At 31.2% G+C, this 26,295-nt stretch overlaps 1 protein-coding gene and 3 non-coding genes across 4 annotated transcripts in view; 1 reads left to right on the top strand and 3 right to left on the bottom strand.

Annotated features, from left to right (window-relative positions):
* Window positions 1-570: 570 nt before the first annotated feature.
* LOC111612713 lies at window positions 571-685 on the bottom strand. Its single transcript, XR_002754661.1, has one exon. It is a non-coding gene; the product is annotated as a U5 spliceosomal RNA (small nuclear RNA).
* Window positions 686-7,310: 6,625 nt separating this feature from the next.
* LOC111612710 lies at window positions 7,311-7,431 on the bottom strand. The gene has a single exon (XR_002754658.1). It is a non-coding gene; the product is annotated as a U5 spliceosomal RNA (small nuclear RNA).
* Window positions 7,432-12,851: 5,420 nt separating this feature from the next.
* LOC111612711 lies at window positions 12,852-12,966 on the bottom strand. The gene has a single exon (XR_002754659.1). It is a non-coding gene; the product is annotated as a U5 spliceosomal RNA (small nuclear RNA).
* A 5,305-nt stretch (window positions 12,967-18,271) lies between these two features.
* Window positions 18,272-26,295, top strand: part of LOC111612707 — a 29,862-nt gene continuing 21,838 nt past the window's right edge. The window contains exon 1 of the mRNA XM_023353947.1: window positions 18,272-18,794. Within this exon, the coding sequence (XP_023209715.1) occupies window positions 18,582-18,794 (213 nt within the window). The 5' untranslated portion in view covers window positions 18,272-18,581. The remainder of the gene's footprint in view (window positions 18,795-26,295) is intronic.

The following is a 26,295-nucleotide window of genomic DNA, read 5'->3' on the forward strand; positions in this document are numbered from 1 at the left end:
ATATATTTTATTTTTTCATCTGATACTGGGAAATATACCGCTTTCATCACCCTATTTGTAAGCAGACTTAGAAATATCACGAACAAAATCATGGATGCCGCACATCCCTGTCTTACACCTCTTTCACATTTAATACTTTCTGTTAATTCACCATTTATATAAACCTTTGCTTCTGCTGTACTGTACAATTTTGTACCTATAGCCATCCATAAACATTATTTAAATACAGTGCCTTTATACAGTACACTGATGTGGTCGAACGGATTTAAATTAATAAACTCCTCTATTTCATTTATTTTTCGTTTTTTCGAGATCGTCACAATTGTAGGATTGCCGCCATTGTTAGAATAAAAACCACGTGTCTACTTTGACGTCATAGAAAATACTTCTCTTTATTGGAGGAATTTTGGCGTAAAAAGTAGAGACATGCTCTACTCTATTTTCAGTTACAGAACTGAAAATAGCCAAAATTTCAGAAAAATTTTTACGCTTTTTGTTTCATGCTAGATTTCACGCATGTGTGTACCTGGTCTATTACGGTTATTCGGTCTACTTTTTGATTAGGAAATCATCCCGTGTAAAGCAGGATTTCAAAAATTGCCTATAGGCTTATTGTAATGTTCCCCTCCATGGTAATCTTTAGTAAAAGGCGAAAATTATAAAGTTTATTGGGTCAAGAAAGTACATTATATGTCCATGAAAAGATCCATGGGAACAATGTCAATCCATTACAATGGATTTACAACATTTCAATACATTAAACTATAGTCTTTCAAACATAGCTTAATTACATTTTAGTGTACTTTTTCAAATCTCTACAATTCAAACAATCGCCTGTATCACAACATTGTAATTGTTAACAACACCAAAAAAAAACACCATGTATCAACACATCAATCATGAAACTACAACAAAACAGTAACCCATCATTACGAAACCTTATAAGACAGTAAAATTGCCACATTATTGTATGGCTAACTCACACAGCTATTTATCATCAATCTGATGACCAACCACTAAGAACCATTACAATTTAAGAATTATCCAATCTAAAACATTAAACATCAATAAAAATTAACAAAGCTCTCAAAATCTATGTTAACACAATATTTTTTAGCCATTTCCTCTTCTCTACCAGATTTTACCTCCTGTTCCCTCATAGCAGGCCTCTATTTCTTGTCTGATCATTGTCGCTATATCTGTTTTCAGTTTTATTCAGTCAGACCTTACAATAGATTAACTACATTTCAAAACATTAAACTATATTCTTTCAAACATGGCTTAGTTACATATTAATTACTTTTTCAAATTGCTACAATTCAATCAATCGCCCGTATTATCTCAGCATTATTACATAAAAGTCAACCCCAAAAAAAAAAACCATGTATCAACATATCAATCAATAAATTACAGCAGAACAGTAACCTGTTGTTACAAAACATTATAAACCAGTAGAACTGCCACATTGTTTGTATATCTAACAAACCAGCAATTAACATCAATCTAATGTCCAACCACTAAGAGCTATTACAATTATAAAAATTAAACAATATAAAACCTCAAACTTCTATAAAAATTACCAAAACACTCATAAACATGTTAGTGTAAAATTCTATAATCATTTCCTCTTCTTTCCCAGATTTTACCTTCTGTTCGTTCATAGCAGGCCTCTATTTCTTGTCTTGTCATTGTCTCCATATCTGTTTTCAATTTTAATTCGGTCAGACCTTTAATTCTTGCTATCACCAAAGTAGAGGTCATTACCTTCTTGTCATACAATTGTTTGCATCTATGTTTCTACAATGCTCTCTTGCTTAATGCTATCATCCAATTCAACATGTATGTCTTATATCTCACTTTATATTCTATTTGTAATTTGATATTTCTCCATGTTATTTTAGTGTGCCACAGTTTCGCCATCCATCCCCACACTATTCTTGCTGGTCGACATTTATAAAAAACATGTATATCGTGCTCTACTTCTCCACACACTTCACATTTGGTCTCTTTTCTCCAGTGCAGTCTTGCCATAAAGCTCTTCGTTATTGTTACCTTCATTATCAATCTCCAGGCCGTTTCATGCCACTCTGCTGGCAATTTCTCCAAATTATTCCAGACCATTTTCCAGTTTGTTTTCTTATTACTACTTTGATTATCTAAGTATTTTTTGTGTATTATCCAGTATATCTTTGAAGGTTTAACTATACTTTCCGACGTTAACAACTCTGGTTCATTTTCTGCTACAGTAGAACCTCGAAAACTCGGCTCTCGATAACCCGGCACTCCGGATAACTCGGCCACACCCTGGCAAGGCAAAAAAATCCTTAGTTAATTAATTTTCATTATAGACAGCTTTATAAAAGTATAAAAGCTCTCATAAAGTATTTTTCTGAGGTCTGTCTTATCAGATAAATTACTGTACACAGTGTATTCATTAATTTTCATTTTCATGTAGTAAAGGCTCTATGCCTTCATAAAGGACGTACTTTTCCTTTGTTTAAGGGTATTTGGGCAGTTTATTCTCTGTTATATTCTCAAGTAAACAATACATACAAGTACAGTACAGTATTTTCTGAGGAAAAACGCATACTTATCCTTTTTTAACCCCATTCCCGATAACCCGGCATTTTCACAAACTCGGCCACCCTTCGGTCCACATTAGGCCGAGTTTTCGAGGTTCTACTGTATTTGATTCAGTATCTCTCTCCACTTTCTATATCTTTTATTGTTTTTAATCATAAAAGGCTTTTTACTACTATTTTTGTCTATTTTATTTAATACTGGTCCTATTATATATTTCATCACTTCTGACAATGGGTGTTTTTCTACTCTTTATTGTATTTATTATTATTGCTATTTGCAATGCCATTGCAAATTCATGCATTTCCCATATTTCCCATCCTCTATTTTCTTTTCTATTTCTCATTATTTTCCTAGCAAGTGGTTCAAACCTTCTATTCCATATATAATTATATATTTCTCTATCCAGTTCCTTCATTTGTTCTATTGTCATGTCAATTACATAAAGAAAATAGATTATCTTTGCTATTATCACTTTTTTTCTATCATTGCTCTTTCTGGCAAATATAAACATCTCATTTTCCACTGTTCTTTAACTTTTTTAATGTTATTTTTCATTCTGTCTTCTTGCATTTTCACCAAAAAATATTCCAAAGATTTTTAAACTTTCAACTATTGGTATATCAGAGTCTTTGATTATCTCTCCTACCACATTACAAACTTTACTCTTCTGTTTATTTATCTGCATTCCAGTCATTAAACAATATTTTTCAGTTATTTGTATTACCTTTTCATAAGAAAGTTTATTACTTATTATAAAATTTAAGTCATCTGCATGTCCTATATATTTTATTTTTTCATCTGATACTGGTATATACACGGGTTCAATCAATGGTTCTTCCATCACCCTATTTGTCAGCAGACTTAAAAATATCACAAACAAAATCATGGATGCTGCACATCCCTGTCTTACACCACTTTCACATTTAATAATTTCTGTTAATTCACCATTTATAACAATCTTTGCTTCTGCATTATTATACAATTTTTTTATTATTTCTATTTCACTATCATTTAATCCATACTCATCTAATGTTTTATATAATACCTTTCTATTCACAGAATCAAATGCTTTATTCATGTCTATTGATATCACTGAGGTTGGTATTTTACGTATCTTATTAATTTCTATTATTTGATCCAATAACATTATATTTTGTTGTATCATTCTTCCTGGTATTCCAGCAGTCTGTGTTCTACAGATACCTTCCTTAAACACTTTTACAACTCTTTTCATTATTATTGAACTATAAATCTTATAATCACTATTCATTAAAGTTAATGGCCTGAAATCTCCTATTTTCGGTACTTCATCACAATTTTTATCAATTAACACTATTTTTCCAACACTAAAGTTTTGTCCATATTTCTTTTCATTATACAAGTCACACAATATTCCTTTTATTCTATCACCATAGTATATATAAAATTCATTTGGTAACTTATCCAACCCCATTGCTTTTTTAGTCCTTAGATTCTTAATTTCCTCCTCCACCTCCTTCAACTCAATTTTTTTACCTATCTGATTTTCATTTTTTTCTTTTATTTTTTTAATATTCTGTTTAAAAACATTCCACCAGTATTCATCTCCTTTTCTTACTTCAAATATCTTTTTATAATATTCATAAAATTCTTTCCTTATTTTTATCTCATCAGTTATCTGTCCTGTTTCTATCTTAACCTTATTTATCTTACTAGTCTTTTTTACTTTATTTTCTTTTGGGAATAATATCTTTTCTCTCTCTCTACCAATTTTTAACAAATCCATATTATATTGCATTAACATGGATGGCTTCAATCCTACTGTCCAACTTTATGCTGCTTAGAAGTACCTCAATGTAGATGGTAAATAGGATCATATGGGCAGCCCTGCCTGACCCCTGCAGCATAAGCAATTTCATCAGAGTTATCGATTTCGATGTATATAAAGGTACGCGGTGTTATATATAGTTTTTGTATCGTTTCTAACTCAAGTTTATTTAAGCCAAATTTATCAATAAATTTCCAGAGTATTGTCCTATTGACTGTATCAAACGCTTTGCTGATGTCGATTGAGAGGATGGATAGTGGACTATTCCTCTCCACATATAGGTCTTGAATCACCCTAAGAAACGTGATATTGTTTTGGATGGTTCGCTCCTTTATCCCCGAGCTTTGTGTGTTGGTCACATGGTCCTTGAATAGGTTTTCGAGTCTTTTAGAAATGATTATACTATAAATTTTATAGTCGATGTTAAGTAAGGTGATTGGTCTAAAATCACCTAGACCTTTCTTCTCGCTTTCCTTTTTGTTTATGAGGATCATTTTTCCTACTCCAAAGGATCCATCAAATTTACTAGTGTTGTATAAGTTGTACAAGATGTCAATTAGCCATTCGCTAAAAAACCTATAGAATTCGGCACTGAGATCATCCTCACCTGGTGCTCTCCTTGTGTGAAGTGCCTGAATCGCGTCTGATTTCTTCTTTAGTGACTTCTTTGTTAATAATGTTTTTGTTGTTTTTCTTGACCAGTTGAAGATTTTTTACTACCTCTTCCTAGACAGAGTCATCAGATCCCGGATCACTGAATAATCGAGTGTAGAAGTTTTGAAAGTTACTTAAGATTTCTTTGTTGTCTACTACAATCTTGTCAATTTTTATGCTTTCTTTCATCTTATTTCTCTTTTCGAAGATAGCTTTTTCAGCCTCACGTTTGATATTGTGTTTGTTCATCTTATATCTAATATAGTTTTCCTTATTTTTCTTTTCTATTTCGTTGCTAATTTCATTTTCAATTTTTCTTGCTTTGTCTTCTTTGTTTTCTATAATGTAGTTCGTTAATTCTCTCTGTAGTTTTTTAATTTTGTTGAATCTGCTCTTTTTTATTCTCTCCCAACTTTTTTGTAATATTTCTCTGCACTTATACTTTGTTTCAATCCATTCCTCCCAGGTGATGCAATCTTTTCCTTTCTCTAGTACCTCTTTAGTATTTTCTACAAAAAAACCATCATCGAGTATTTCTTTAGTGATTTTGATTTTATTTTTCCTTTTATGGTTTTTCTTGATCTCTATTTCTAATTCGACGATTTTGTGATCCGAGATCCTCCTTTGGTCCTTATTTAGCCAGTATTTGTTGATATTAATAATTTTCCCCATATTTTTTGAGATATATATGCGATCCAGATGCTCCAATATCCCTCTTTTTTCCCACGTAAACCCTGGGGAGTCAGGGTGGATGGTGCGATAGGTGTCAATTAGACTATAGTCATCCACGATTTTACTTAAAACTATGCGCGATCCATCGCATTGCAATGGCCCATTTTTATCGATGGGATATGGCACGCAGTTAAGGTCTCCACCCAAGATAATGTGTCTACCGCCTATTAGAAATTTCACGAGATCTTTAAAGAACACTTTTCTCTCCGACAAATCAGGAGGTGCGTAGATGTTAATTATTCTAATAAGACTTTTACTTATCTGAATGTCCATAGCAAGTGCTCTCCCTTCAGAGTCTGTCTTGAAGTCGTCCACTTTGATTCTTTTGTCGATCATGGTGATGACTCCTGTACTTCACCTCGTGGCGAAGGAAGTGTATATGTCGTAGTGTACAAATAGTTTCTTTAGGTTCCTTAGGTCGTAGAAGTCCCACGTTTTGGTGTCTTGCAGCATCAACACATCAACTTTGTTAGTCATGAGCAGATTCATAATTTTATTGATGTCCTTGAATGTTAATTCTTTAATATTGATTGTAGCTTTTTACATTTCCTTGTTTTCTTTTGTACTGTTTTATTTATCGCCTTCCCTGCTTCCTCGATTGTTTCTACCTGTGTGATATTGACATCCATGCTTATGGATAACTGTTTTCTCTAGATCTAGTCATGCCCTTCTCTTCCTCACTTTTTTCTTCATTCTCAGAGTTATTTCTGGTTTTGGCTGTTTTTTCATTCTTTTCTGATATTTCCTGTATTTCTGCTTCTTGTACTTTCATTGTGTCTTGTTGTTCTAATTCATGGCAGGGTTGAAAAAAAGCTCTCTCACAGCGCCTGTAAGGCAAAAAGAATTTAAAGAAATATCCTTAGATTTGTCAAAATATACGTTTTACTCTTTGTCAAGGAAAATAAGCAATTTTCCAAAATGTAAGGAGAAATTCGTAGAGTTACCAAAGCACGCTATAACGCGACTCGACAGATGACAGATTCTGCACATAAAACAGTTATTCGATCTACTTTTTGATTAGGAAATCATCCCGCGTAAAGCGGGATTTCAAAAATTGCCTATAGGCTCATTGTAATGTTCCCCTCCACGGTAATCTTTAGTAAAGGTTTTATTAAAGTTTAAAAATATTTACATCAATTGGATGTTAAAAACCACCCATTTTCTTTCAGAAANTTGTTTTATTGGTGTGGACGGATATGCATTTCGGGCTTAATGCCCCTCTTCAGTCCTATTATTACATATTTTTCAGTAAATTGATTATAGGTTTACAAATGTACAGAATGCATTGAAATTATCAGAATACGCGTACAATGATTTATATAATAAAACTTCAAGACGAAAAGATTAAGAAATATCCTTATTAGATTTGGCAAAATATATGTTTTAGTCTTTGTCAACGAAAATAGGGAATTTTCCGAAATGTAGGGAGAAATTTCTAGAGTCGGCAAAAGATATACGTAACGGTGACGTATAACACGATTCGATAGATTCTGCCTGTAAAACAGTAATTTGTCTACTTTTAGATTAAGAAATCATCCCGCAGAAAGCGGGATTACAAAAATTGCCTATAGGCTCATTGTAATGTTCCCCTCCACGGTAATCTTTAGTAAAAGGCGAAAGATTAGCACGTGTAATATGAAGGGAAACCTGAGCTCGAATTCAATTTTCTTACCCNGGTCTACTTTTTGATTAGGAAATCATCCCGCGTAAAGCGGGATTTCAAAAATTGCCTATAGGCTCATTGTAATGTTCCCCTCCACGGTAATCTTTAGTAAAGGTTTTATTAAAGTTTAAAAATATTTACATCAATTGGATGTTAAAAACCACCCATTTTCTTTCAGAAATATAACCCGACATCATAAGAATCTTATATAACAATATATAGCTAAAATATATATTAACACTAACACAGTCTCAAGCTGTATATTCCATCGTAGAATGTTAGGGTTTGTCCCTCTTCCCCACGTGGTGGACCACCCACACTCACAACAAGTAGGACTAATAAGTCCCACGGGTTTCCACATTTTCCATTTAACATCAAACAGTTCGGACGGTCATCAAAGGCCTCGTCCCATCACCAATTACTCTAACCAGAGTAGATGGCTATTCAAAACATCATCCTGTTTTCAATTAGCACTAGAAAGTGAAGGTAGCCATTTAAAATATCGTTCTGTTTTCAATTATCGCTAAGAATTGAACATGGCTTTACAAAGTACCGATTGACATTTATTTTAGCACCCAATTTTGGGATATCGGGCATAAAATCAATTAACATTCTAGTGACATGAGACAATTTACCATTCATCATTAAAGATGAACATATCGTTAATGCGTTTCCAGATATTACCTTCCGTTCCCCTGTAGTATTCCTTCCATTCATTTTCATTTAACGTTTCATTATCATATTTAAATTTAAGTTCTGCTTCGCCTCTAATTTTCTTAATTATTATCCTAGAACTAATCTTTCTTTTGTCAAAAATTGCTAAGCATCTGGCTTTCCATAAGTACCTTTTTGTTAACCCAACCATCCAATTTACCAGATATGAATTTTGATTATTTACTTTATAATTAATTTGATATTTAATATTAGTCCAGTTTAATTTAACTCTACATATACGATTTATCCATGACCACACCAATCTCGCTGGACTACATTCATAGAAAGCATGGTAGATTGTCTCATCTCTTCCACATACAGAACATCGAGCATTGCGACGCCTATGATATCTACGCAGATAATCTCCCGTCATTACTACATCCAACAGAATTCTCCATGAAGTTTCTCTCCATTCAGATGGGAGAATATTGATATTTTTCCATACAGCTATCCAATTTACATAGTTTCTCTCGACACTTTCACTAGTATATTGTTTATACATATATCTATATATTTTGTTTGGTCTTATTTTATCATCATTTTTACTTATATTATCATCGTTATCTAAAATTTTTCTAATACCATCTCTCCATTTTCGATACCTCTTATTATTATTAACAATGAAGGGATGTTGTCCTTCTATGTTAGTTATTTTCCTTGTTATTGGTCCCAGAATATACAACAATATATACAGCAAGGGATGGTTTCTCTGTTTTAAATTATTTATAATTATCGACATACGTAGTGAACATTCAAATGTTTTTAGATCTTTAACATTCCAACCACCATTAACAGTATCACTTTTCATTATTTTCCTACTAACGGGTTCAAAAGTATTTTTCCAAATAAAATTAAAAATTGGTTTTTCCAGCTTTTTAATATCTTCTGTTTTCAGATACGTAGCATATAATAGGTATACAAGTCTCGAAATAACTAATCTATTTACAACTGCTACCCTTTCAGGCAAATAGAGCCATTTATTTTTCCATTCATTTAACGCATTTTCAATTTTACCATACATCAAATCTACATTTTTTTTATCAGCATTTTCCCCAATCCATACACCGAGAATCTTCATACTTTTTACCCTTTCATAATTCAAGTTGACATTATCTACATTTCCATAAATTTTTAATAGTTTACTTTTACTTAAATTGATTTTCATCCCAGTCAAAACATTAAAGACATTTAATATCACGTTTATTCTTTCTAAGGAAAAGTTGTTTGTGACAAAGAAACTCACATCATCCGCATGACTTAAAAACTTAACCCTCTCTCTTAGACCTGGTATAAAAATACTTCCAATAAGATTGTCATTTTGAATAACACTTAAAAACAGATTTATATAAATTACGAACAGAATCATAGAGCAGGGGCAACCTTGTCGTACTCCTGCCTTGCATTCAATTGCCCTTGACATTTCATTATTAACTGTAATAAAAGTTCTCGGTGTATCATAAAGTTGTTTTATTACTTTAATTTCGTTACTGTTTAACCCATATTTACTTAACAACTTCCACAAAATTATTCTATTTACTGTGTCAAAAGCTTTACACATATCTATTGAAAATATAGATAAAGGCATTTGTTTCTCTACACATATTTCTGTTACTAGTTTCAAAAATACTATATTATTCTGTATCGATCTTCCTACAACACCCGCACTTTGAGTATTCACTATCTCGTTATTAAATATATCCCCCAACCTTTTAGCAATAATAAATCCATAGATTTTGAAATCATAGTTTAGCAATGTTATCGGTCTATAGTCCTCTACGGCACAATCGCCATCTTTTTTTTTAATCAAAACCATTTTACCCACATTAAAGCTATCACTAAAGTCCTTACAGTTATATAAACAATAGAATAGTTCAATAAAATCTTCAATAAAGTAGATATAGAGCTCCGATGTCAAACCATCCATACCTGGGGCCTTCCTAATTTTTAATTTCATAATCGCATCTTTGATCTCTTCCCTCGTAATCTCTTTATCAATAATATCATGTTTTTCCTCTTTTACTGGTTTAATACAATTCGAGATTTCATTCCATCTACTATCATCATAATCTGGTCCTCTCATCAAGCAAGTATAGTATTGATAAAATTCGTCTATTATTCTATTCCTATCATTTATTATCTCATTACCCTTCATTAATTCAGTAATTCTTATCTGTTCTCTTTTCTTTTCTCTCCTCTCATAAATACTAGTATCTATTTCCCTTCCAATCCTTAACCTTTTCATTTTATATCTAACATAACTTTCTCTACATCTTCTCTCAATTTCCTTACTAATTTCCATCTCTATCGTTTCAATTTCCTTTTCACCTTTTTTCATAATAATAGCTTTGGTTAATTCTCTTCTCAGTTTCTTAATCTTGTTAAATCTTTCTTTTTTAATTTCATTCCATGTTTTCCTAATCATCCCTCCAATTTTTCTTTTAACTATCTCCCATCTTTCCCCTGTTATGTTCTCACTTTCTTCTTCTAATAATTTTTTAACATTATTTTTAAAATCCGCATTTTCTAAAATTTCTTTTGTAATTCTAATATTTTTCTTAATTCTCTCCTGTATTCCTATTGCTATATCAACCTCTACCATTTTATGATCAGATAACTTAGCTTGATCTCCTAGATTATATTTAATAATATTCTCGACATTATAGTTTTCTATATTAGTATATATTCTATCTAGTCTTTCCTTTACATTATGTCTCTTCCAAGTAAACCCAGGGGAACTGGGGTTAAGACTCCGAAAAATATCAATAAGATTAAAATCTTCTAATACACGAGATAAAATTTTTCTAGACCCATCAGAAAAAAGACGCGTATTTTTATCTAATGCTGTCATAACATTATTAAAATCACCAAACATTACAATTTCTCTATCAACTGTTAAAAAACTATTTAAACTATTAAAAAATTCCTTTCTCGGAGAGACACGCGTAGGGGCATAAATATTTAAAATTCTCAAGAAGCGGTCACTCACTTTAATATCTACGGCGAGAATTCTTCCCTTTGAGTCCGTCACAAAGTCCTGTACCTTTATCGTGTTCTTTATCATCGTCACAATTCCTGTACTTCTTCTTATGGCGAATGACACATATATATTATATCCAGGAAATAATTTTCTTAATTCCCTTAAGTCCAAGAAATTTTTAATATTGGTATCTTGCAATCCTAGAATATCTATCTCTTGCACTTGCACTAAGTTTGCCAAGAATATTTGTTTGTATTTATCCCTCATTCCAGAGATATTGACAAAGTTTATCTTTAGTTTTCTATCCATTATCAGTTCTTGTTTGAGTTTTTCCTTGTCTCTTTTTTCCTCCATCGTTTTCCTTTTTATTTCTCCCTCGTTTTCTAGTTATCCTTTCCATTTCCACTTCATCTTCTTTTTCATCTTTTTTCGGTTCATTTTCCTTATTATTTTTCTCATTTTGTACCTTCTCTTCCTTATCATCTCTTTTCTGTTTATTTTCCTTATTAACTTTCTCATTTTGTATTTTTATCTCTTTTATGTATCCTGGTTTAGTTTCTTCTCCTGTAACTATCTCTTTCTGATTTTCTATTTCATTTTCCTTCTCTTGTTGCTTTTCACTTTCTATTATTTTTCCTTCATCCTTACCTTCTTGTTTTCTTTCAACTTTTCTTGCTTTGTTATCTTTTTCTTTCTCAGCTTTATTACTTCGAGTTCTTGGAAATCCACATTTAACAATTTCCGAAAAAGTAAGTTTTCTGCACTTACCCGTATGTTCTTTCAGGCACAATGGGCATTTCAAACATTCTTTTATTAAGTGTGTCGTTTCTCCACATCTATGACAGGTTTTAATTATACATTCCCGTGCTTTATGATCATATTTACCACATTTCCTACATTGTTCTCTTAACCCAGGATAATATACTTGAATTTTTTTGCCAAAAATTTCGATGAAGTTCGGTATCCTTTGTCTAGTCTCCATTATTATTAAATATGTTCCATTTTTGATTTTGGGCTCTCCTGGATGGTATCTCGGGTTGACCTTGATGACCTTCCCATAATGTCTCATTGCTTTTTTAATGAGGAACTCATCAAATTCTGATGGCACATATTTTAAAGTTATGCTCAGTAGTTCTGCTTCGACGCTCTCTATCAAATAACACTTTTCGTTTATTGTTATCTCTTCTCCGACCAATTTCTCTTTCGCTTCTATTGATGAGAGGCCAATCTCTACTATATTGGCAGGCTGAAAACACACTTGTTCCACCACACCAATAATTTCTAGTTTCAAGCTAATCGCATGAACTAGATCTCTCACCTCGATCTTCTCATCCGTTCTAATTCTAACTGACTTAACTTTTTTGTATTCATTAAGCTTTTCTATTTCCAGTGATTCCTCTGTATTTTCTTCACCAAGACTGACTTCCTCTTCTTCTTCTCCTTCCGAGTCTTCATCTGATGACGAAGAGTCATCCTCCAGCTCTTGCATTTTATCTGGTTCAGCAATAATGTTAGATGTTGCTGCACAACTCGGTCCGGGTTGGTCCATGGCTCCATCCATCGGCTCCTTAGTACTCCAAGGTCGGTGTTCTAGCCTAGAGACTGTTGCATGGCTTGTTCCGGCTCGATCCATAGCTCCATCCAGCAATTTTTAATCAACGTTGATGATGATAATCTCAGGTGAAAATCAACAACGTGGATGGCTTCAGCACATCCACGAACAATAAAGGCACTTACTCCCAGCTAAAAAGCCGCGAGGTAAAAAGATAGTCCCCTCCACGGTAATCTTTAGTAAAAGGCGAAAGATTAGCACGTGTAATATGAAGGGAAACCTGAGCTCGAATTCAATTTTCTTACCCGAGGAGACTACATCGGACGGGTGCTTTAGTCTCTCCGGTGTCGTCGTAATTACGCTTCTCTTTTCGCAAAAGTTTTAAACCATTTCTCAAATCGTTAAGCTATTGGAAATAATCCGTCGGGACACCGAATATTTCTTAGAGACGTTAAACAATACGTATTTTAACTATTTTTTTTCGGTGTTAAATAGAAATATTTTAGTAACTTCTCCACAGATGGCGCTAGTAGTCTACGTCTTTATTTGAAAATTACTAACAAACGAAAAAAAAAAAAAAAAAAAAAAAAANTTATACGCGCGACGCGACAAAAACGGAAAACAAAAAAAAAAAAAAAAAAAAAAAAAAAATACTATTCGAAACGATATTTTTTGATTTTTACCCTTTATAAAAATAAAGGTAGAAATTAAAAAATTAACTCGAACTTAACTTGAAGTAAATAAGTACGATTACCTCTAAAATTACTATTAAATTGTTAATTTTATAACAAGTGTGCATTTTATATTACAGTACAATCGGACAGTGATTCGGGTAGGTATTTATAAAATAAACTCTTATTTTGATACGTTTACTTCTACATTTTAATTAATTTTAATATTTTATTATTATTATTTTATAGAAATCATCCTAGAAGTTTGACAATGGTGTTTTGAATGTCGAGTATGATTCCACTGACTATTCAAACACCATTGTCAAATTTCTAGACTTACAGGAAAATGGCGCTGAACGTCCGACGTACACGTTTTCGCGTTTAAAACTTCGGCCTCGAACCTCGCTATTTAGACCCTGACTTGAAGGTCAAGATAATGTATGAGTTAAAAAAATGCTGAATTAGCAAGAAAATGTATGCAAGAAGATAATATAGATATTTTGCTTTTTCTTTTGACTTGCAGAAGGCATTACCCTACCCAAAGTTGTCAGTGTCTATTGCTTATTATAATATGCAATGAAAATTGTGAAATCCCTCATTGAAAGCATGTTTTCAATGAGGGATTTCACAATTTTCATGATGATAACGTTAGCATGTATGCATGGGACCAAACTATTGCATCTAGTGGTGCCCAAGAAATTGCTTCTTGTTGTTTGAAGCATTTGGAAAATGTAATCACGCAACAACATGTAATATCCAATCAGCGACATGTACACTGGACAAAATAGGAATTTAAAATTGGCTTTAATGTGGCTTAAAGTTGTGCACTCCTCCCAAAATACCGTAGAAATTATCGATCATAAATTTTTACATTCTGGACATCCTTATCTACCAAATGATGTCGATCTTGGAACTATCGAGACGTCCATAAAAAAAATTTTACTGTAAAATATTCCTACAGATTATTATACCATCATATAACAATGCCGAAAACATAAAAAGTTTATTTTACATGAAATGAAACGAGATGATTTTGTTTCGATTAAACCACTAGAAAATGCAATTCTCGGAAGACGAAAAAATACTACTGGTGAAGAGGTAAATTGGCTGCAGATATGTCGGATAAGGGTTTTTAAAAAACCATATACAATGCTGTATAAAACTTCATTTGTGAAAATGCGGAGTTTAAAACACTAGAATTTATCCTCCAGACCAGGAAGACCACGAAAATTTGAAAATATAATAATAGCACCTTTATATCATTATGCCAGACCCATTATATCCAAAAATTTCAAAGATATGATGGATCTATTCCCTTATATTCCTCCAATACATTGTGAGAATATAAAACGTGAGAACGAGTCGACACGTAGAACTTTAGTGATTTCTTCGAAGGGACAAATTTAGAACAAGCGTGCTTGATAGAGCAGACGCTTAGCAGGGGAAATCCACTGATCTCAATAGGGACTAGACGATGACAACTATCCAAATTAACAAGATAACCCTTTAATTTTCCTGAGAACATACAGTACTTCTAGAAAAGAAAATCACGGGAACGTACGGAGCCCGATAATCCAGTATACCGAATATCGTTAACATCAAATCTCCCGACAATATACTGCTCAAAATTCCCGTAACGTGAGGACATAAAACATACCGAAAATGAGTTTGTAGTGTACCTCTTCCTTTTCTTCACTCTGGACAGAAAACAGTTCGAAATTCAAAATCTCCACACTGACTCGTTGCACAGTGTTTACAGTACTTTCCCACGCAATTTCACCACCACCACCACCACCACTACTTTCCTTCTTCCCCGTCCTCTCTTCACTTCCGTTCTACTTCTCTCCGAGACACACCCTCCAATAAAACTCCCACCCTCGGTTACACACCCCAGAATTACACAACTCCTCTCCACCGAGTCGGACCCACCACGTGGCGAAGGGAAGGGCAGAAAAGACGTAAGGCACAACATCATAACTATTTTCAAAAACTTCCTCATAACGATAAAAATTAAAAATGGCATTGCTTGAAGAAATATTGAAATAAAACCTTTTTTAATTTTTATTTTTTGACATATTTAATAAAAATTTCATTAAAAAATTGGTTTGATTCGATTGAAATCCCATACAGTATTTAATATATGATTTTCACATTTTGTTGACTTAGAAAATGGTGTAAATCCATTTGAGGTCATCAAAAGTATAAATTTCTTTTAAATAATACTTTAAAAACGATCACATTATAAACTTAAATCAATTTAATATTTAAAAAAACATAAAATGAACGTATTAACATATACAGTCGACCCCCCATATAACACTGTTGATTATTCCGTTTTATATGATTCCATGTTGTACGAGTCCAAGGACTGTATACTACAAGGATAGCCAGATCCCTATTCTACAATGTTAGCCAGGAATGGCAAGTTAGTGACGTCAGCACGTGTCCTGACCTCTCTGTTTACATAGAGCAGGGTGTGCACGTGTTTAGTTTTCGCTTTTAATATTCGTCCAATTTTGTGATTAACGTTTCTGTAATTGTTTTATTTGACTAAGTTTTTTATAAGGTAAGATGATTTAAATATAAGTCATTAAATATTTAAAGCTATATTTTTATGTTAGGTGAAGAACAAAATGCTGAGTACTAGGTGTGCTGTGTATTGTTGCAATAATAACCTTCTTTTTTCAAATTGGAAGCAACCTGTTTACATCGGGTTTGATCAAAAAATGACAAGAGAAATACTTTTAAAATTAATAGCAGAACTTTATTTACTATCGTATAATGTAGTAGCTTGCGTCAGTGACTGTAGTTGCAGTAACATAAGTTTATGGAAAGAATTGAATGTGAATATCAATGAAACGTTTATTATGAATCAATTATTATTATCAATGAAACGTATATTAGAGATATAAATATGTGGTTCGACATTTTTAATAGCTATGCACCAAAAGGTTCTGTTCCAAGCAAAAATGGATATGGTGTAGACTTGGAATTACAAGAAGAACATTTAAATAAAATGATAAAAATAATCTCAACAATGAGAGCAAGTGGAAAAAATGCCCTCCAAATTTTCCAGAAAGGAATGATAATCTCAATGAAATCGCTAATTGATCTTTTTCAAGATATGAAATCGACTTTTGATATAAAATACATCTGCACTCACAATTTAAATCAAGATTGTCTGGAAAACTTTTTTTTTTAAAATTAGAAGCCGGGGGTCCTAATGAACATCCAAGCCCATTAAATGCTATATATAGGATTAGATTGATTATTTTAGGTAAGAATCCTGGTATTTTAGAGTCAAAAGTAAATACTACAGATCGAAGACAAGAGGAATATATTATACCCAAAGTTTTAGAGAAAGCACATGTAGAAGTATCAAGTGAAAATACAGACCAATATACTGAATGTAAAACTACTTTTTCTTCAAATAAATCTTCAGGAAACTCTACATGCAATCTAGACTTTAACACAATCTCTGAAGAAACTTCCTACGATGCTCTCGAGTATATAGCAGGATATTTTGCCTATAAATATAAAGAAAAATACCCAAACTTAATTAATTCCACTAACAAAATTAAAAATCATTACAACTATAGCATTCCGTCATGGGTGCAACATTTATCTTATGGAGGGCTTATTAAACCTACTGATGAATGGCTAGCAAAAATTATAGAATGGAATAAATATTTCGAAATATATCACGATGAATCGTATAAAAAAGGCCCCGGAGTTGTACAGAATTAGTCAGTGGAAACAGTTTTACCTTTTACTTTAATAAAAGATTTTTGTAAATTAAGAACTATAATAAGAATTAATTATAGAAATCTTAAACAAGAAAACTATAAAATATTGAAAAGAATGCCTTCTGAAAATGGTGATTGTCGAAAAAAAATTAAAAAGTTAAGTAAGATAATCACATATTAAAAAATATAGCTCATTAATTTGTTAAATAAATATTAGACAAAAGACTTGTAAATTTATTGACGTACAGTACACTTATTAAATCCGAAAATTCTACAGTAGTTTACATTTAGTAGTAATTTAATAATTAATTAAGAAATGATTTAATATTTTATCGTATTTTGTTATTTGAAAGATCTGTCATGTTGAAGTAGAGGGCTTGCTGTGACGTCACATAGATCCAAGGTCACGCTAACAAATATACGGGATCTGGCTATCCTTGTAGTTTAAAGTCCTTGCCGTTGGATAACGCATCACTTCCAATAGCGAATCTTGAAATGTTTAAAGGTGTTGCGGAAAGGAAACCAAAACTTTTTATTACCCGCGGTATCCGGCATTACTGGAGATAACCCGAGAAGTGCGTGCATACTGCATCTGTTGAAGCCACAGTGTAATCCACGTGTTGATAACACTGTTCGGAACTCCATGTTTGTTGAAGATAACCGTGTAAAATCCCGTGTTGGAAGTAACCCGAAGTTTGGCACGCGAAATTTTGTACATTTCCTGGTTATTTGCCCAATGCCGAATATTGGCCATTGGCCGAATTGTTTTTGTCAATGGGCCAGCACGCGCGTACACGCGTTCGATTAAGCGAGGCCATTTTCCGGTCGTGGACGAAGATTTTCTTTCTACTTAAGCGGAAAATTTTCTCGGGAAAAATTCACGAATATCTTTATGAAAAAAAAAAATTGAGACTTTTGAAATTAAACTTCTAATCGGGGAACTTCTTAACCGAGTTCTTCCGTATCGGAAATTATTTCGTCTACTGATATTTCGTTAAAAAAATTTAATTCATTTTTTGATAAATAGCGATATATTTTTACATTATTTCAATATATAATTATTACTTTAAATTATAATAATAAAATTTAATATCTAAATACGTTATATTCTTGGATTTTACGATTATTACAGAATGTTTCTACTGAAATTTCCGTAGTTTCTACTGAAATTTCTATAACGTCTACCGAAAATTTTCAGAAGGAACGAATTGTTCGATAAAAAGGTGGTAAAACGTCAAAATTTTATTTTATTTATCCAAAATTTATTTTAAAAATCAATTAAATCGTCTAATAATTAATAATTAACTGGAACAACAGAAGTTAGACGTAATTTATATCGCGTGCCAGTGAAATCGATTCAATGAAATGAATCGATTTCCCTCGGACACGGTAAATGTGTTGTCTAATAGTAAACAATATTAGTCATATCTGGAACATTGCGGAAGGCATTGACAATTGCATTTAGAATCAAAGTTTCGTCAAATGGATTCGACTAGTGTTGATGCAACCGAAGAAAACATTTCTCAATTAGAATCTCTTACGATAAACGAAGTAGATTCGGTATCCGTAGAGGAACAAAATGCTCAAAGACCCCCACTGCCAAGTAGATCTAACTACACGGTTCGTGAAATTTATAAAAATAGTTGGATTAAAAGAATTCCAAGTATCGAGAAGAAACCTGGAAGATTCACTAAGGTATAAATCATTTTTCTCTATTTAATTCTTAATAAATATTCTCATATTTGATATACACACAGTCGACCCCCTATAACACTGTTGATTATTCCGTTTTATATGAATTCCGTGTTATACGAGTCACTTAGATTTTACGAATAAGTGAGCCATTGACAGCTCGGCACACGTATTTGTAAAATCTAAGTGACTCGTACAACATGGAATTCATATAAAACAGACAGTGTTATAGGGGGTCGACTATATTTAATGGAAATATAACATTACAGCTTTTTAAGTCATCATTTACTTTATAATTTCACAAAGAACACTTAAAAAAAATAAATAAATAAATTTGACAGGATCAATATGATTGCAATGCTGTTTTTATTACTATATTCTGGATTTGGTCTTTAAATTTTTATATTATCAAATGATTGCCGAAATGTAGTAACTATTTTGGTAGTAGAATCATAGTTGAAGGGTGTAGTTAAAATGAAATATACTAAGACGAATCTGTTATTTTAATAAACTTGATTGTTGAATCGCGCAATAAAATGTATAGAAAAGCCTCCCTTTTTTGAGAAAATAACAATTTCATATTTAAAGGATTATTTAAATGGATATAAAAGAACTAAAAACTATGATTTTTATTTAATAAGTTTTATTCCGGTCCGAATCTTTTATTTATTTTTTATAGACTTCGTACTCTGTACGTTACTTTTAAAATTTAAATTTATCTTTTCCGGCGTGTCCAAAATAATAGTTTTCGAGCGATAAAAGCGTGTGTCGTTTTTGTAAATTATTTATCGTCGTTTTAATTTTTCGCAATTTATTAAATGACGTAGCCGAACGGATCGTATGTTGATTATATTTATCTATCAAGATTATTAAATTAAATTTAACTGGATTTTTTCTATAAAAAATGTAAAAATATTTATATTATTCTTTATGTGACTTTTATCACTTGATAATTTGTATATTTTGTAATATTTAAACAAGATTGCTTCAAAAGAAAAAAATATGTAAGTGAATTATCAGTTAAAAAAAGTTTAATGACCATAAAAGAGATACGAATTGAAAAAATCATTAAAAGGAGTAATTTTTTTTTTAGTTTTATATTTTATCAGTTTCATAAGTAATATATTTTATTTTAAAAAAGATCACGTATGAAAAAAGCATAGTAATTTTGTTTAAATTATTAAAACGTTCGCCACTGCAAAAAAAATTTATTTTAGCTTCATATTAATAGTCTTTAAAAATAAAATTGTATCGTAGAATGGGGTATCAGTTTTACAGATACATATGCATATACAAACATATACAATTTCTGAATTACAATGGATTTGTGAGACAAAGGAATAATATTTTAGTAATTCTTATTTAATTATTTTTAATAGTTCTTATTTAATTATTTAGTATCAATTTATTTTGAAATTTTATCAAAATAAATTGTATATATGTTTTCAATATTAACCAAGTACAGTATATGTTTTTCAATATTAACCACGAAGCACGTATCAAAATGTTAATTTCTTTACATTTATAGTTATGGTAATGTGTATCCTATAGAAATACAATTTATTCTAAGTTAAGATAATTATGCAAATGAAAATAAAAAGTACAATTAAAACGAATTTAGTTAATATGAAAATTTAAATGATTAAGTTTGAAAGAAATTACTACAAATATTTAATTGTAATATTCATAGTAGTTTATCTATGTTTAGAAAAATAAAAAATAATAATTAGAATAGACATATTTATAATAAACAATTTTACAATATTTATTTAAAATTCAAAATAGTTTAAAGTATTATAAAATTTGAATTCTGTGATTAAATTAGAACTGTTTCAATTCTGGTTAGAAGCTATGAGTAATTATTTATTTCATAATTCAGTTATATGATTAACTGAATAACTTTCATTTATAAGTAATTATAGCGATTGCTTTATTTAAAATTAATGATAATCCATAAAATATTTAAATATCCGCTTATCTTAAACGGAATGAATCATTTAAAGAATGAATGAATTACAAATGTTTTAATAAATATTTAGTATTTTTCTTTGTGTGTGTAGTCTGTATTAGTTATTTTTCTTTAATAATTTAACTTTCAATTAGAGAATCTTGTTCTGGCAAAGTTCTATGAAATTAAGTACAGAATCCATTCTAACTCAGCACTGGTGTGAAATCTAAACTCTCTCTCAAGAACGTGAAGAAGAACAGCGTGAATGTTCGAAAACGTTTGTCAACCGCGACACGTTACGCACCGGTTACAGGTTCTCGAAAGAGAGTTTAGATTCTATGAAATTATTTAATCAGTAGAATTGTTTTAATATTAAGAACAGACATAAATTATTATAATTGTTACAATTAAAAAAATATTTGTAGAATGTCACGTTTTCTGATTATAGCCATTTTGAAAACAAAATTTCTTTTCCCATTATGTAATAGTTATTTATTTTTTATTCATCTATGTATATAAATAATACAGTTTCTGTAACCTACATTGATTTTAAATAAATCAGTATTTATTTAAAATCAAACAACTCTAACTTTATTCATAGAAAATTATAAGATGATTTTTTACAATTTGTACAGTAATTCTATGAGAAAGTATGAAAATTGTTTTTCCAGAATAGTTTTTCTAATCTTTATTTTTACAATTTTATCTCGTGTATATACAGAAAAGTCCTAGTAAATTTTTAATTATAAAAGAAAATGTTTTACTTCAAAGTTTTGTAATCTTTCTACATTTTTTTTATAATTTACAGACATATAAAATAAAAATAAACAAGTTTTAATATAAAATCATTGTAAGCTGCTTAAAATTTATACAGTTTTTAATTGCTTTTTCAAAAAATTTACTTTATTGCATTTAAATATCATCAGAATAAAAATTATATTAATTAGAATGAACAGTTCAGAAATTCTATAATTCTTTAATATATATATCGGTAAGCAATATATGATATTTTACATTAATTTTATAACAAAATTGTTTCTTAATTGTAACGAATAACTTTAATAAAATAGATTGATTCGTTGTTATTTTGAAGTTGAATTATTCAAAGGTTTGAGCTTTCTGAAAGTTTTAAAATTAAAATTCTTTGTCAAAATTAAGGTTGGTTGGAAAAGTTTAATCTTATATATTTTCATTTATTTTTATTAAAGAATTACAAAATGATATGTAATTAAAAAACAGAAAAATTAAAATAATTAAAATTCTTTACGAAGTTAAATTGTCTGAATTTTAAAGAATATAGTTGCATTCTTTAGTAACTAGAATCAAAATTAAATTTTTATAGATAAATAATTTTTGTTGAAAAATAAAAAGTAAATACTTATTGAGCCAATGAAATAATAAATATTTAAATAAATGTACAAATGTAGAATTTATCCATCGAAAGAAAACTTGATTATAAATAATATATAAAATATGAAAAGTAGTTTTTTTCAGGATAAAACACGGTTTCGGTTCACTAGTAAAGTAGGTCATAAATATCAAAGTAATTCGTTCAACTGTTGGTCGCTTTGTCAATGACAATACTCTATTTTTGCTGTCGATGCTTATATATTGAAATTTTATTATTTTATGAGTATATTAGTTTAGCCAAAATATATATGTATTCAAATGTAAATTAGTCCGTTAAAATTAACAAGTTAACTGTATTAGTTCTTATGATTGTAACATGATTTTAATCAAATCAATGAAATGTGTTTAATTGCATTTTATGCAAAAAAATTAAAATACAATGGCAGTTATATTTTAATTTTGTTGTGTCTGCTTGTGCTTTTAGTTGTGTATATACAGGATGATTCAAGGAAAATAAAGCATAACTTTGTTTTTATATTTATATTCAATCATGTGTTTCCTTATTAGGATTTCAAATTTATTTACTTATTAAATATGAAAATTTATGAGTTTACAATTATAATTTTATATTATTACTTTAAAATTTGCCTATCAACTTGGTTTTGTCAACAAAAGAAAATAATGAATTACAAGGGTATCCAGACATTGGGGAACTTAGGGCAAGTGTTCCCCCCCCTTGGTCGTCAGGTTGTCTTTTTCTTAATCCCCAAGGGAGCTGTAAGGTTTCATTTTACTTTTAAATTAGTTACCCATTTTAATTACAGAAAAATTTTTTTACTAATGACAAAATTAAAATAAAAACATCTGTTCTAGCGGGTTGTGATTGTTTGTTTGGTCAAGTACTGAAGTACCACTATATTTAATTAACACAATTTTGATATACACGGTAGCATCGAGGGATTAACTAACTGCATACGTACGATGCCCCTTTTTATAGTCTGCAGGCATAGCTGACGAATTAATTTAAAATATTATTAATAGTTCTTGTACAATATTAATATACAGTAGAACCTCGATTATCCGGACTAATTGGGGATGAATGTAGTCCGGATAAGGGAAAATCCGGATAATCGAAAATCCGGATAATGGAGGTCCGGATAATGGAGGTTCTACTGTAATATGCATAATTCTATAAAATGTTCTCTTAGTAAAAAAATAGATTATTATATATATTATATTTGTGAGCATTATGTTTATTAAGTAATGTTCTTTTGGCAGTGCTGTAACTATCCATTCCTGTGCCCTGTGCACGAATTTGCATTTAGGCCCTTTAATTAATTAGGTTTGGGAAAATAATAAAACAAATACATGCATTTTGAGCCCCCTTTTAATTGGGCTCTCTGCGGGTGCACCTGTTGTACCTGCCTAGTTACGACACTGTCTGTTGGCATTGCTATTGATCATAATTTTTAAATGACAGAAATATTTCTTATATATGCTTAGAAATAGTATAAATAAGATAAAGTTAACTTCTCCATTTTTTTGATATAAGATTACTTACCATAACATAATAAAAAAATAGCAAAAGATAAAATAAAATGCAAATGTTAGAATTAAAATTCTCAAATGTTATCAATTTATTATCTTAATTTGGAATGGATGGCATTTTATGTTCCAAACATTAAGGCCCTGTACACACTAGGCGTTTTTCAACGTGTGTGTAACGCCGAGCTAACGCGTGTTAGCTCGGCGTTTGACGAGCGTTAGTTCGGCGTTTAGCACTGGCTCAGTTTGGAAATGGACGAGAAAGTAATTGATTGTGTGTGCTCCTCCATCGTCGCTATAAGGCAGCACATATATCTCAAAGCGCCTGTAAAGTGCCCGCAAAACGCGCGTTTTAACAAAAATCTATAAACGCGCGTTTAACACGCGCTTGGTGTTTGAGTGTGTACGGCTACATAGAACTCTTGGTTCTTTAAAACGTGCGTTTAACGCGCGTTGAAAAACGCCTAGTGTGTACAGGGCCTAAGTAATGAATAGAGAGTTAAGAATTTTAAAATTAGTAAACTGTTTAAGAATTTATAAATTTAAGTTATATTGACAATAGTTATGTTTATTCAAATGATTAAATTGTTAAATTTCACAAAATATATAAACTGATATTTACATAAAATTAAACTACAGTTATTACATTTTAAATTTCACGAAACATTTTAATTTGATATAAAACCGAAAAGTTTTCCAATAAAATATTAATACATTTTGTTTTTTCATTTTTTATCGAAACACAAATAGAAATGAAATCTAATAATATATTTAACAAAATTGTTTCACTTCAATTTTAAAAAATTGTAGACCTATAAATTCCCACTGTCATCCATCTGCCTGTCTGTCTTTCCTTAATCTCAAGAATGGAGTTAGATAGATGAAAGACAAGACCAGATACGGAAACCTTAAGGGCAGGAGGCCCCGATTAACTATATACAAATTTCTGATGCAAACCAGAAGTCATTATTCCAATTCAGAAATTCCCCTGGAAGGTGTTAGATAGATTGTGGAGAGCACGTGGATGGACAACACAAAGAAAGTCGTCTACAACAATAGTTTTATTGTTCTTCGTGCTAGTATACAAATATTTCAGGGGTCCCAACTCCGATACATATAACTCGCGTAACATATAATGATATCGGAAAGAGAGTGCAACAATACTTCGCGACAATTTTAATCAGTGCTTAATCTATCTTAACCTAACTTAACCTAATCTATATAATAAATGAGACAGTATAATTAAGGAAAAATATTAATAATAAGAATAAGAGAAATAAGGGAAAGTTTGCTGGTGGGGTACCCGGGTTTCTTCTTTTCTTTAGAGTCCACTCACATCGATGAAAATGCACTCTGATGATCTTCCGTCCTTCCTGCGATGTCTCGCTCTCTTTGTTCTCCTATCGCTCCTTTTTCCTTCGTTACGGCCACCAGGATCTCCTCGCCTGTCCGTCCTCTCCCGACGCTAGCTCGCCAGTGTCTCTCCCCTTTCTCTCCTTGCCTCGGGGCCTGCCTCCACACCCTTGTTTTTCAGTGTAGTTCTTAGAAATCTTTCACCACCAGCAGGGAAACAGGACCGTTAGGAAGTACGAGGAAGGGTTAAACAAAAGATCGAGAGAACTTAATCCTAGGCTTAATACAAAAATATAAATATATAAAAAAAAACAACTGGTGTATCACCACAGATGACTGGCATGACTCTATTGTTTAATTAAATTAAGGAAAAGTATGATGTACAAGGTACAAGGACAAGCCACTACTAATTTGAGGTGGAAGAGCATATATCGCAAATTAAATTAATTAAAAATTGAGCCCGGCATTGTGACCACGTCACAATAAATAATTGCTCGTGGGAATAAAATAATTTTTAAAATTTAGTAATGTGATTAATTTTAGAACAATTTATGATTAATTCCTCATAAAATAGGTGAGCCAGGAGGATTTAAAGTACTTTTTCTCTTTTGTCTCTTTCTATCCTGTGGCCATTAAGAGGGTCTTTTTTTCATACTCATCATGGGTTTAGCAAGATTTAGTCATTGGCAGGTGGTGAGAGTATGGTGCCCGACCTCCCATGAAAAATTCTTGGGTAGTTTCTTGCCCAGATTTGATTTGGGTTAGTCAGAGGAAAAAAGACCAACTTAACTATCTGGATGTTGGTTCAAAAGCAGTGAAATAGCCAGGATTTGAGAATATGTTTGCTACTCAAGGCAGATTTGGGGATACCAAAGCATGTTTTTCAGAGAATGTTACTCAATTACCTTAGAATTACTTTTGGTTACTTAACCTTACCTAATTGAAATTATGCAATATGCACTATCATATTAATTTTTATTTTAAATTAGGTAACGAAATTGCAATAGACGATTGCTGAATGCTGGTTAATGTGTAAAAACCAACTAACCCAATAACCTAAAACCAACAAAATTGTCATTTACTAGTCAAGTGAACATTTTCATCCACTTTTATTTGAGCATCTTCAGGCTGCAGATCAAATTATAACCACATGATTTTTGAACAATCTGAAACAAATGTATTATCAGCCACTGATTGGTGGTATTTTGAATGATAACTTCTAAAGTAACATAAAAATGAAAGCTGGACAAACTAAAAATAAACTTAGTAGTTGAAATTTTTGAATGAATATTCATGATGATTTTAAAA

This window comes from Centruroides sculpturatus, unplaced genomic scaffold, assembly GCF_000671375.1.
Source record: "Centruroides sculpturatus isolate CEXI.00-Female unplaced genomic scaffold, Cexi_2.0 scaffold1752, whole genome shotgun sequence".
Classification (NCBI taxonomy): domain Eukaryota; kingdom Metazoa; phylum Arthropoda; class Arachnida; order Scorpiones; family Buthidae; genus Centruroides; species Centruroides sculpturatus.